Below are 12,770 nucleotides of genomic sequence, written 5' to 3' on the forward strand. Positions count from 1 at the left end.
GAAGGACCACGGGGGAGCCCCGCCCAACGCTGACCCGCCCCAAAGCAGAGCAGCTTCGTTTTACAAGTTAGGATTCCAAATAAGATTATATTTTTAAAAAGAGGACTTAACAGGGGAAGAGATCTTAGAATCAGAGACCTAGCCACAGACCAACTTTAGAGCTCTGGGATTTTCTGATTTAGGTCTGTGGTTCTTGTCAGAGGCCTGTTTCTTGAACGAAAGTGAACAAACTATTATAGAAACAAGCCACCTGATGAGAGCCCTGGCCTCGCCCCTGGGCGGGAGGGTGGGGGGGGGGTGGGTGGTGTGCACACAGGACAAGAGCAGCATCTCTGCACCCCTGGGAAGGTGCTGTGCAGAACAGGAAGCTGAGACAGCGGCACCAAAGGAGCAGCCTCACCGGCTTTGGTTCTCCAGGATTCCTCCTCCAGGGCAGCCAACAAGGAGGGGAGCACCAGCTTCACCCCATGAGCACTCAGGTTGCTCATCACAGCCTTGGCACAGTCATCTGCAGCCTCGAGGGAGGAGAAAAGACGTTCAGGGGCTTTCTCCAGCACACCAGGGTCAAGGCCTAAGGCTGGACCTTGTGCCCCGCTGGTGATCATCGCTCACCAGGAGTCTACTGTGTCAGAGCCCGGGCCCCGGCCCACACAGGCAACTGACAGGAGGGACGCGGTTTCTCACCTCACCAGGCTTCCGTACTGCACTGGGAACCAGGGGAGTCCACACCAGTGACCGGCACTCGAGCGGTGGGCAGAGGGGCTCCCGTGGGGCAGGCCCCCCCACACCCCCACCCCGCGCAGCCTCAGGACTTACCTCCCGCACATACTGGTTCCCGTCCCCAAAGCAGAGCAGCAGATGGGGCAGCACGTGGACCACATACGGCTCAAAGAGCTTCCCCAGCATGGTGCAGAGCATCTCGAAGGCAAAGAGGGCTCCTGGGGGTGGCAGGGCGAGGTGGGGCAGTGAGGCTGGGATCGGGACATCCTCTGGGGATGGGGCAGCCACAGGACAAGTTCCTCGTCCCCTCCTCACCCTCTAGAAATGCTCAGGGCAGCTGGGGGGCTACAGTGGCCGCTCAGGAGGGAGCAGCGCCCTCTGCCTGCCCCAAACAGAAAGGAGGCAAGAATGGGAAGCACCACCAGTGAGAAAAGCACAGTCTCCCTCGGCTGAAGGTGCTTGAGTCAGAAACAAGGACGCCCAGGCCACACCGGCGTGGCCGGGAGGAACAGCTCACAGGAGCACACAACCCGACGCCAGCCTTTGGCAGGGGAGGAAATGCCAGGTTCCCTCCTCAGGCAGCCAGGGCGGGGAGGGGGCAGCGGCCGAGCCTGGAGATACTCACCCTCCCGGCGGCGGAAGTTCTTCTTGTCCTGAATGGCATCGGTCAGCGCGGCCATCATCTCCTGCTGCTTCAGCGACAGGATGCCCAGGCCCTTCACCAGGCCCGCCAGCCCGTACGCAGCCCCTTTGCGCTCGGCGTACTTGTCTGACTCCAGCAGCTGCTGCATCAGCCTCTGGATCATACCCCCCGCGTCTTCCTTTATGGCAGGGACGAGGGGTGGCAAGCAGCTGGCCACGGATTCCTGGACCTGGGGGAGGGGCCTGCCCATCAGTGCTGAGGCTCAACCACAGCCGGTGCCTGGCGGCTGATGCGGTCCCCCAGGCCAGTCTCTGCCACTGCCTGTCAGCCCACAAGGAGCATCAGAAAGGCCAACAGGGGCCCATGATCACGTCTGAAGTGCGTGCCCACAGGATGCACGCTACGTCTGTGAGCCCCCAAATCATCAGCTGTTATGGGGCTGTTTCTGGTCTGAAGGGAGAACCAAGGCCTGGGCAGGTGGGGTGGAGGCTCAGTACGGAAAAACTTACTCACAAAGAAGGATCCCGAGAGAAGTGGGCTACTTTGTCTTCTTAGAAACAGCCCGAGTCTCTCGATTCTCAAATTTGTTAGAATCACAGGGAAACGGGGCTGGGACTTAAAGGACCAGGCCCAAATGGAGTGGTTCCAGAAGATGCTGTCAATCATCCCGACAAAGTTCAGAATGCCCAACCAGGCCCAAGAGGCGGCCTGTGGCTAGGGGCCCTGGGCATGATGCTTTGGAGGCCGGGTGCTCTGACAGCTTATTCGACCACGATTCTGTAAACCTATGGTTTTCAACTGTGCCTTTGAGGAGGACACTCTGGATGGCTCAAAATGAAGTGACCAAAACGCAAGTCACAGAAAATACACGTAATGTGTTCTTCAAGAAAGAGAAAAAAAAAAATCCTTTGCCCTGTGGCCTGAAACTGCATTACTGCTGCTGCTGCTGCTGCTAAGTCACTTCAGTCGTGTCTGACTCTGTGCGACCCCATAGACGGAAGCCCACCAGGCTCCCCCGTCCCTGGGATTCTCCAGGCAAGAACACTGGAGTGGGTTGCCATTTCCTTCTCCAATGCATGAAAGTGAAAAGTGAAAGGGAAGTCGCTCAGTCGTGTCCGACTCTTAGCGACCCCATGGACTACAGCCTACCAGGCTCCTCCATCCGTGGGATTTTCCAGGCAAGAGTACTGGAGTGGGGTGCCATTGCCTTCTCCGGAAAACTGCATTAAAAGGCCCCCAAAACATACAACACACACACAGAGAATGTCATGAAAAGCCTAACACACCAAGGACGATTTTTTCCCCCTAATCTTTGTATATCCAGAACCAAGTTTATACTAAGTGCAAAAAATAACTATTAAAAAATGATTTAAAAAAATGCATATATTTAAGAGATTTAGAACATAGTAACAAACTGACTCTCCACTAGGGCATTTCTAACTGTAAATAAACGAGGTAGTCCCCCTGAAAGAAGGGCAGAGAACACAGCCATCTGGATTTGACATCCGACTTCGTTTGCAGCTCCCAAACTTCATTTGCACTGCCCACCCAAACAGGGACCAGGTAGTCGGGGCACATACCTGCTGGGAGGGGGTGGCGAGGGCAGCAATGAGCTTGGCGACAATCGGCTTCACTTTGGGGTCACTCTTGTCCAGGTGCTTGGCTAGAGAGCCCATGAGGACCACCACGCTCTGCCGCACGGCATCGTAGCTGGCATCGTTCGGCGCGTTCTTCAGGAACTCCTCGAACACCGGCAGCAGCGAGTTGACGTTCTCCTGAAAGCCCAGAGCACCCAGAGCCTCACGTCAGCCCCAGGGGCCGTGCCTGGGGACGACGGACTCTGCCCAAGCCTGGGTGAGTGACAGGCATCCTGACCAGTCAGCCAGCCATGCCAGAGGGCTTCCCGGTTTTCTGGCAGGATTGCAGCAGACTTACATCAATTTAATACCTTTTTGGGGTCTTTCTGACCCCAAGGAAATACAAACAGAATCTGCTGCGGGGCCAGCGCCCAGCCAGGACGTCCAGCACCAGGCCTCGCCATGGCACCATGGTGCAGCCTGCCGTCTGCCCCAGCCCAGCCTTCTTCCCGCTCCTTGGGTGCCTGAGACCTTCTCCCCCATCTCCTCGCCTGGCTGAGATCTCCTACCTTTCCATGTGTGTTGAGTGTCGCAAGAGCTGCATCCAACATGCACTTCCGGACATCTGGGTTTCGGTCGTTGAGGGCGTCGGGGACAAAAAATTGAAAGAGTGGCTTCACCTGAGAGCTGTCCAAACACTGGGAGAGCTTGTTCAGGGCCAAAGCCAAGCCACACCTGGGAAAGAAGGGGAAGTGTGTCAGGGGAGTTAGAGGCCTCCCGGCTAGGGGCCTCTATCCTGGCATGTCACGAGGAGCGCGAGCCTGCCAACAGCACACGCTGCTCCAGGGCAGAGCACAGCACAAAGCCTGCTTCCCTCTGTGTTAGTGCACTGCCTAGCCTTCTCCCACCAGGCAGGAGGAGACGGAGGGGAAGGAGGCAGAGGTGACAACACCAGAAATGCCCGTATTCTACAAAGCCAAGTATGGTGAATCAGCCACGGCCGTGAGGAGGTACCTGGGGACCTCTAAGAAAACAGTTCCCAGGGGAAAGGAGAAACACGAGCAAAGTAGCCCAGCTGGCCAAGAGGAGCTGGAAGTGGACCTCAGGCCTCTGACTCAGAGGGAGGTCTTGTCTTTTCCCATCCCTGCTGACCCATCACCCTCTGCTGCCTCCTCACGGCATGCAGCCTCCACCCAGCCACACGTCCAGAAGTGCTGAGCGGTACAAGGCTGAAACAGCTGTCGTACCTGGCTTCCCACTGGTCTGGAGGAGATTCGGAGATAACTCGTCCCAGAGCATCCAGCACCGGGGGCGGCCGCTGCAAAAGACAGGTTATCGATGCACTGCAGGGCTCTCTCCGGGCCCGCAGGCCAGCCAGTCGCCCAGGTGAGGCGGGATCAGGCACAAGCCACCCTGAGCCACGGGGTGGCTCTGTCTGGATTAGGTTGGAGGCTGATCAGGGTCCAACCCCACCTTGTATGCCCAGACTACAGTGCCCAGACTACTCACATAGAGCTTCTCCTGGTAGATCTCCATGAGCCTGCCCATGACCTCAGCCGCCTGCCGCTGGTAACGCGCCACCGCCTGGGAGAGGGCTTCCGCCCCGGCCTGCCTCACAGCTGCCTCGTGATAGATGACGTCGTCGATGAGCAAGGAGCAGAGGTCTGGCTGCAGATCTAGGCCCATGGTCGACCAGAGCCTACAACAGACCAAAGGCATCTATTCGGACCAGGACTTGCAGCGCAGGCCCTTCTGCCAAAGCCAAAGTCCCAGCCCTCGATCCCTCTGTAGGCTCAGCATGCTGGGTCCGATTACTCCATGAGAAGAAAGAGAACAGACCAGGACAGGCCAGCCTTCTGATGGCGCTCACCTCTCGGCCAACTTTCGGATCTCTTCCTCCTTGTCGAACTTAACCACCCAGAGCCTGCGGAGAAGGTTCAGGCCATTCTTCTCATCGGTGTCAGGCGCCGGCAACACCATGTGGAGTTCCAACAGGCCCTGAGAGGGGTGGGATCGCACCACGTGAGGCAGGACCTTTGGGAGAACACTCCGACCTGCCCTCCCCGCCTCCCAAGATGAAGCCACCAGCCACACGTGGGTCTCCACAGAAAATCAATTAACGAACTCTTAACTTCTTCAGCTGCACCAGCCACATTCCAAGTGCTCAGGAGCCACGCGATGGCTGGTGGCTGTCCTGCTGGATGACACAGTTAAACAGTCCCATCCCGGCAGACAGCTCCGCTGGACAGCAGTGCTGGTTAGGGAGCGCCATGAGGCAGCTCAACTCATTAGCTGCTCTGTCTCTTCAAAGAGCTTTTCTTTCGTGAGATGATGGCATGCAGTGGTAAAATTTTTTTTAAGTAAACTTTCAAAATTCAACTGTTAACATTCAAGATCGACAAAAATCTCTGAAAAAGGATGTTCCCTTTGTTTTAAGAATATCTGCCGCACTGCCATTGTGTTTTCCATTTTATCAAGGACTAGTGAACACTCTGTCACAGAGCAGTAGCTGGAGGCTGCAGACTGGCATTTGGGAAACACGTTCTCACACTCCTACGGGATCCTTTAGTTTGGGTCCCAAAGCTCCAAGAAAGGGCAAGTATAAGGTAGTGGATTGAAGAAATGAGCCAATCCTGTGAGTCAGATCTACAAAACTACCAAGTTCCACGGTGCGTTTTAGAAGTTAGGTGACGTCTTCAAAGGCAAAGGAAAAAACCAGTGATACAACTGCTTCGTTGTTCCAGTTCCCAGAATGATCCCAAGCCACCCTCTGTGACCTTGCTCTTTGCCTCCAGGACACACTGGTGCACACACGCGGCACATCCCATCAGGGCAGCTCAAACAGCAGCACTGAGGGACGATGTTGGGGGGCGGGGGGCAAGGCAGCCCCGTGAGGGCATGGGCACACACCCGGAGTACAGTGTCCCGCACGTTGGCACAGGGGGACAGCAGGGCGCAGAGCAGCACGTCCACCTCCTCCTGCTCTGCAAAGGCACAGCCATCCTCGCCACTGCTGCTGGCACACAGGGTGGTCAGGGCCTCTGAAGCCAGAACCTGAGGGAGACATCCAGCCACTGGGCTCAGTTCGACAAATCGTTTCCTACTACAGGGCCAGGCAGGGGAGCTGGGGATGAGCTTCCGGGGGGAATCTGAACTAAGAACGCCCATCCCACCCACCCCTACTAGGCCTCAGACCCCAGCGCCAGACCAAGGCCAGTGGCAGGATCCAAGCAAAACCACTCATGAGCTGAGAACAGTCTGGCTGGCTCTCACGAGTACCGCTGTGCCCAAGGTCAGAACTGTGGGCTGGGAGAGGCAATCGGAACCTGAGGGTGGGGTTGTGAACAGTAGAAGCCAGCAGGGGACCAGATTACCTGAAGTCGGGGAGAGCCCGTCCCAATCACCCAGGTCAGAAGGCGCAGCATGGCCACGCGAGGCAGCAACTCCGGGCCGTTCTACGGGAGAAAGCACATGAGGCAGGACGAAGCTCCACGGAAGGTCTGTAACCAAGCCCAGAGGCACGTGAGTCCCTCTCACCCACAGGGGAACATTCTGGGTCTTCCTGCTGACCACACTGGAGGGACCCTGTCAAGTCTACAACTCAATCCACAGGAGCCAACCCCAGTCAGCCGTGATCTCCAGGGACTAAAAATAACTATTCCTAACCTTGGCTGAAATTCACAGACTTTTGAAATACAGGTGGCTCATGAATACACAAAGAGACACTGAACTTTACAAATAAGTAAAGAAATGCAAAATAAAACAAGATACCATTCTTCCACCTGTCATTGACAAGCTAAACACTACATGAGGTTGTATGAGGTTTGGAGAAAAGGAAACGCTTAGCAAGGGTATAGTTCAGAACATGTCACATGACCTAACAATTCCACGCCCAAGAATCTGTCCTATGAGAATGTTCACGTGGTGTGCAAGGCATGTAAATGAACAGGGGACACCCCACAGCTGCATTCAAAACATGGAAACGTTTGCGGCCTTAAAATGTCAATCAGCAAGTAAAAAGCTGACTAAAACATTGTGCGCCCACAGAACACAGCCTGTAATATGAGATCCACATGATGTGGACCACACAGGTCCTGACACTGGAGGAGGCCCAGAGAAGACAGTCCCGTGGAAGGAGCGGTGCAATCCATTTTTTGCATTACTGCATTTGTGGGTATGAGCTTTATACGTGCTTAAATAAAAAAGTCCGCGAGGGTATAGACCAAACTGTTATTAATAGCTACCTCTGAGGAGGGGCATTTCTCTTTTTGCTTCTGTACTGTTGGAATTTTTTTAAAGTACGTAAGCACTACTTTCAAATTTTTAGAACATAATCTACTAAAACTGGGCTTCCTCGGTAGCTCAGCTGGTAAAGAATCCGCCTGCAATGTAGGAGACCCTGTTTCAACTCCTGGTTGGGAAGTTCCCCTGGAGAAGGGATAAGCTACCCCCTCCAGTACTCTTCCCTGGTGCTTCAGCTGGTAAAGGATCCACCTGCAATGTGCGAGACCTGGGTTCAATCTCTGGGTTGGGAAGATCCCCTAGAGAATGAAACAGCCACCCACTCCAGTTTTCTGGCCTGAAGAATTCCATGGACTTTATAGTCCATGGGGTCAAAACGAGTCGGACATGACTGAGAGACTTTCACTTTCAATCTATTAAAAAAGAAAATTCCTTGGGACTTCCCTGGTGGTCCAGTGGTTAGGACTTCAGGTTCCAATGAAAGGTGTGGGGATTCTAACCCTGGTCAGGGAGCTAAGATACCACATGCCTTATGGCCAAAAACCCAAAACATAAAACAGAAGCAATATTGTAACAAATTCAATAAAGACTTTATAGATGGTCCACACCCAAAAAGTCTTTAAAAAAAAAAAAAGAACCCAAAAATCCTGACTGAATGAGCTCGTCTCAAAAGCAAGTGAAAAGGATAGTAACCAGCACTGTCTTCTTAAGAACAACATACAATAAGTTAGAGTCCTTCAACTCCTTTGGCTCAGAAACTATCAGATGCAGGAGACCCATAGCTTCTGTAAGGCCTTGGAGGCTCTCTCAATAGAACATTTAGGGTCTCCCCACCAATGGCCGCTGCTGTAGGACCCCCTCCCCAGAACTGTTCATGGGTCAGGAAGTGTCAGAAGCCCCTGCCCTACCCCCCGCAACCCCACTCAAGCCAAGGGGGAGCTGAGCTCCCCAGCCTACCTCGTCCACACGCCCAGGTGGGTTGCTTGGGGAGGCCCGCAGCTGGGCGTGGACTGTGAGGATCTGAAGAATCTGGGCCATTCTTTCCTCCTCCTCCTCACTGTGGTGGGGCATCTCAGTCAGCACCATCTTCAGAAACGGGAAAACCAAGGAGAAGGCTGGCGCGGACAGGGGCGCAGCATCTGTGAGAGCAAGAAGTAGACCGACTCTGCAGGCGGGCCGGGCCCCGAGTTTGGCCGCCACAGCGTCCATCCTCAGGGCAAGCGGGCAGGGAGACGGCTGGAGGCCCTTTCTGATACCCTGAAGCCAGAGGCATGACAAGAGGGACAAGAGACGGCAGTCCAGTTCTAAAGCCAATGCCGCTCCTACCCCAGACAGCGCCTGGTTCCACAATGTGAGCATTAAAACAGACAAGTAGATTCCAACAGCAAGAACTAAACCCTCAAGGGGGGCGGGGGTGGGGTGGGGGGTCACAGTGACTGGACTCAAAAATCATCCATCTGGTTCAAGGGGTGAGGTGAGGAAATCAACACCAGCAAGGGGAGAGACCAGCGGAAGCTGCGGCCTCGGGAAGCCCGGAGGATGGAAGTCAAGCCCCCGCACGGTTCACCCACCTTGCGCCCTCTGTCCACCCTATCCGGTCCCTCACCTGGCTCGCCCTTGCCTGCCCTGCTGGTGATGGTGTGACTGTGCAGCAGGGTCACTGCTCTCTTCACGGCCACCGACAGCTCTTCCTGGCACCATGACTCGTCCAGGGCACATTCCGGCTTCAGCAGGCGCAGAGTCACATGGCTCACCAAAGTGCCTGTGTCCAAGAGAAGGGACCCACAGGGATGACCCACGCAAAGACACACAATCTGGCTCGGGTGTGAACCAGGGACCCACATCCCCCTGAGTTAACACTAATCAAGCTCTGCTCTGCCCTGCCCATCTCCTCAACCTAGTTTCTCGTTTCATCTCCGTGACACTCCAAAAGCATGGACAAGCTGGCAAGGGGCTATCCTCCTGACAGTAAGGAATCGGAAGTATGCAGCAAGGAGGCATGAGCCACACAAGGTTACTCAGCTGGGAGTGAAGCTCTAGCCACAGGGTGCTCCCACCTTCCATGCAGCAGCCCAGCCGGCTGGGTAACACTTCCGATAGGTTCTGTGTGCACAGCCTGACTCCAGCCTCACCCATGGGAACGTATCCTTAAGGCTCAAAGGTGTCATACAATCCACAGAGCGAGGTTACCACAATTCCCAGCTACCTCACAAGGTTCTTTGTGGCTAAAGAGAAAGCTTCTCAAGGCCACAGAGCCCTCTGGTCACCCACACCTGGCTGCTCAGGAGCTCTGGGCTCCATAGATAGGCCACGTGGCACCAACTATCCCACTGCCACTGAATTTAAAGCTGCTACCGAAAGATCAAGGGCTTCCCATGTGGCCCAGTGGTAAAGAACCTGCCTGCCAATGCAAGAGACATGAGAGATGAGGGTTCAATTCCTGGGTCAGGAAGATCCGCTGAAGTAGGAAATGGCAACCCACTCCAGTATTCTTTCCTGGGACACCCCATGGACAGAGGAGCCTGGAAGGCTACAGTCCATGGGGTAGCAAAGAACTGGATATGACTGAGCGACTCAGCACATACACATACACATACACACATACACACACACACACACACACACACACACACACACACACAATCACTGACTAGCATCTAAAACTTGGTCCTCAGAGTGAAGCCACAGTAGACATAAAAAAGGAGAGGAGATGGCATCACGTGCTCCCCGGGATGTGTAGCTTGGGCCGCCTGAGGCTGCACCCATGGGAACACAGGTCAGTAGCTGAGATCACTGCATGCCTCCCCCAAGCACTCAGGGCACGCCTGTCCGCCCCCCTCCTGACCCGGGGTCATGCCCACAGCCAGCCAATGAGAACTAACCCAAAGCCTTGAGCCTCGGGGGCATGACACAGGCAGCCAAGGACAGGAAAGGGGTCTTGATCCTGGGAGCAGCCAGGGGAGACTTCAGCAAGGGCAGGAAAGAGTCGACCAGGACCGGGATGTACTGGGTCAGGCCGGACGGGTTCTTGGCCAGGATGGTGTCCAGCAGCCCCAGAGCCGCCTCCAGCTCACTGTCCAGCTGTAAGCAGAGTCAGCCCAGAGGGCTGGTCAGCAGGGCCTGCCCTAACAGCAAGTGAGGCGGGGTCGCTGGGGCAGCCGCTCACCTCCTGCAGCCGCCTCCGGATCTGCGCCTCCTTGTCCAGCTGGGCCTGCAGCATCTCCTTCTGTTTGCTGGTCAGCTGCACCTCCTCTTTTATGCCTTTCTTCTTCTTTATCTCCTGAAGGAACAAGCACAGCAATTCCGTCTCCAGGGCCCAGACCTGCCTCCCTCCCACCACCAGGCAAGGTGAGCTTGGCGCCACCGTCGGTCCCAGGCCAGCTCTGAGTCTGTGATCTGGGCCCCAAACCTGCCGGCTGGCCTGCCCCACTCCCACAAGCCCAAGGCCGCCTGGTTTCTACAGAACAGAGAGCAGTAGAGCGGCCATTTCTTGCCAGATTCTCTATAAGGAAAACACAAAAAGAGTCTTTACATGTTAAGAGAAATGGAAAGTTCCTCCAAGTGTTGAAGAGGGTATTCTGGGAGCCACATAGCTTCAGAATTCTAGCCTAAGGCTCTCCTACCTCTGACCAGCCTGCCCTACACTCTCCTCTAGTGTAAGCTAAAGCCTGGCAGAGGCTGAGAGCATTCATTCATCTGATATTCACTGAGCACCTAGGAGGTGCCAGATGCTGGGGAGACTGTGGGAACAAGACCAAGTCTCTGCCCTTACAGAGCTCACCATCTTAGTGGGGGTGGCTATACAACGAACAGGGAACAGATACATAAGCAAGGTGGCTTCAGATCATGACAGGTGTCATGAAAGGAATAAATATGCGTAACAAACGAGAAGGGGCGGCTCGGCTCTGGGTAGGGTGGGCAGAGGGGTCACCTCTCTGCAGAAGGGACATGTGGGCAGAGATATAGAAGACAAGAAGAACTCAGCCTATAAAGATTGAAGAAGAAAATAAAAAAGACTGAGAGAGGTGCACAGGCTGAGACAAGAGAAAGAGCCCTGTGTGCTGTGCTTCCGCCAGAACCAGCCCCATCACCACTGAACACAGCCATGAACCCCGATGCCCCAGAGGCCACACTGTGCCAGGGCCCGCGCCTAGTCAGGAGGACAGACGGGTCCCGGCCATCCAGGAGCAGGGCGTGGGGACGGGCATAGAGTCAAGCTACACCATTTAGCACAGGAAATACATGAACTACTGACAGCAGGAAGAAAAATCTCTTTTCCTGGAGTTGCGGGTGGAGAAAGCTACTGAGAGACAGCAGATCAAGAAGGTGACAGGAGGAGCCGGGCAGAGCAGGGAGGTCAGAGGAGCATGCCACGGGTCAGGGTGACCCAATGGACCGGCCTGAGGCCTCCGCACACCCACCTCCTTCAGCTCCAACTCGATGATCTGCTCCTTGAAGGAGTAAGCTTTGTTCTCTCGCTTCATGTTGGCCTTTTTTATGCTGTCCTGCTGGGCACTGAAACACCAGAGTGGGTGATCAGCCAGGTTCCATCCAGCCATGAGGCCCTTTAGCCTCCCACCAGCCACGAGATCCCTGCTACCTCTTAAGTCATGGGCACCAGGCAAGTGCTGGGTCCTCCACACGCTCTCGTATCCGGGACCGAAGACTGTGTGTGGACCACAGCCAGCACTCCCCCAACGAACAGACAGACTGTATCACTTACTGAGCCCTCGAGCAGGCGGCTCACCTCTGAATGATGGACTTGTCGTACAACTCCCCTGCAGGGGTCTGCATGATAGCAAACTCCTCCCGCGTCACCTGGCACAGTGCTGGGTTCTGCACGGAGGTGGTGATGGTGCTGATGAGCTGCGGGAGGACCCGGTCTGGGGACAGGATCGAGAGGGAGCCCATGGCGTTCATGGAAGACTGCCAGACAAACACAGACACGGTCAGTGCCTGCCGCGGCTGGCACAGGAGAGAGGGCCTGCCATGTCTCACGCCCCGGGCGGCAGGCTCCCCTTCTTGCCGCTGCCTGTTCTTTCTGAGCCCTGCTGCTGGAGTGGACGGCTACAGGGTGTGCCTGCCTTCTCGGCATGCTGCACCCCGACATGGGGGACATTTCTCTCCCACTCTTGATCTCTGTGGTTCAGGCAGAGCTTCCCCCACCCTCGCTAGAGATGGACACGTGACCCAGACTGGAAGGATGGGCCCTGGGATGAGCATAAGACCTGAGTCAGGTCAACCCAGGCGGTAAGGTCCTCTGCCAGCTGGAATGGTTGGAAAACGCCAGCTTTTCCCACTGGAGCTAACAGGGGATGAGACGTAAGCCTCGAACAACTATCCTGCTACCAAAAAGCAGAGACTGGTAACAGAGCCCATGCTGCAGAAAGCAGCAGTGAGGCACAGACAGAGGAGGAAGGGAGACAGACAGAGAGCAAGAAACATACCACTTACGAGGTCTTGAGGACATTTCAGTCCCTGTCCCGTCACATCCAGGGGCTTACCAGTTAGACGTGGCAACCAGCAAGCTCCCTGCTAAGCTCAAACTAGTCTGCGCTTTCTGTCACTTGCAACCCAACAGTCCAACC

The 12,770-nt window shown here is 55.4% G+C and overlaps 1 protein-coding gene across 2 annotated transcripts in view; it reads right to left on the reverse strand.

The window, feature by feature from the left end:
* Window positions 1-12,770, reverse strand: part of GCN1 (GCN1 activator of EIF2AK4) — a 55,127-nt gene that overhangs the window by 19,631 nt on the left and 22,726 nt on the right. For both annotated transcript variants that reach the window (XR_011561291.1, XM_019977433.2), the window contains exons 21-36: window positions 11,930-12,108; window positions 11,604-11,697; window positions 10,349-10,462; window positions 10,065-10,263; window positions 8,789-8,944; window positions 8,140-8,321; window positions 6,315-6,395; window positions 5,851-5,994; window positions 4,811-4,938; window positions 4,450-4,639; window positions 4,188-4,258; window positions 3,510-3,675; window positions 2,944-3,138; window positions 1,346-1,592; window positions 817-938; window positions 401-515 (exon numbers count right to left, since the gene is read on the reverse strand). Coding sequence is in view for 1 of the 2 variants with exons in the window: in XM_019977433.2 (XP_019832992.2) it covers window positions 401-515; window positions 817-938; window positions 1,346-1,592; window positions 2,944-3,138; window positions 3,510-3,675; window positions 4,188-4,258; window positions 4,450-4,639; window positions 4,811-4,938; window positions 5,851-5,994; window positions 6,315-6,395; window positions 8,140-8,321; window positions 8,789-8,944; window positions 10,065-10,263; window positions 10,349-10,462; window positions 11,604-11,697; window positions 11,930-12,108 (2,383 nt within the window). In the remaining variant the exon portion in view is untranslated. The remainder of the gene's footprint in view (window positions 1-400; window positions 516-816; window positions 939-1,345; window positions 1,593-2,943; window positions 3,139-3,509; window positions 3,676-4,187; window positions 4,259-4,449; window positions 4,640-4,810; window positions 4,939-5,850; window positions 5,995-6,314; window positions 6,396-8,139; window positions 8,322-8,788; window positions 8,945-10,064; window positions 10,264-10,348; window positions 10,463-11,603; window positions 11,698-11,929; window positions 12,109-12,770) is intronic.

The sequence above is a fragment of the Bos indicus genome, chromosome 17 (genome assembly GCF_029378745.1).
Source record: "Bos indicus isolate NIAB-ARS_2022 breed Sahiwal x Tharparkar chromosome 17, NIAB-ARS_B.indTharparkar_mat_pri_1.0, whole genome shotgun sequence".
NCBI classification, from domain to species: domain Eukaryota; kingdom Metazoa; phylum Chordata; class Mammalia; order Artiodactyla; family Bovidae; genus Bos; species Bos indicus.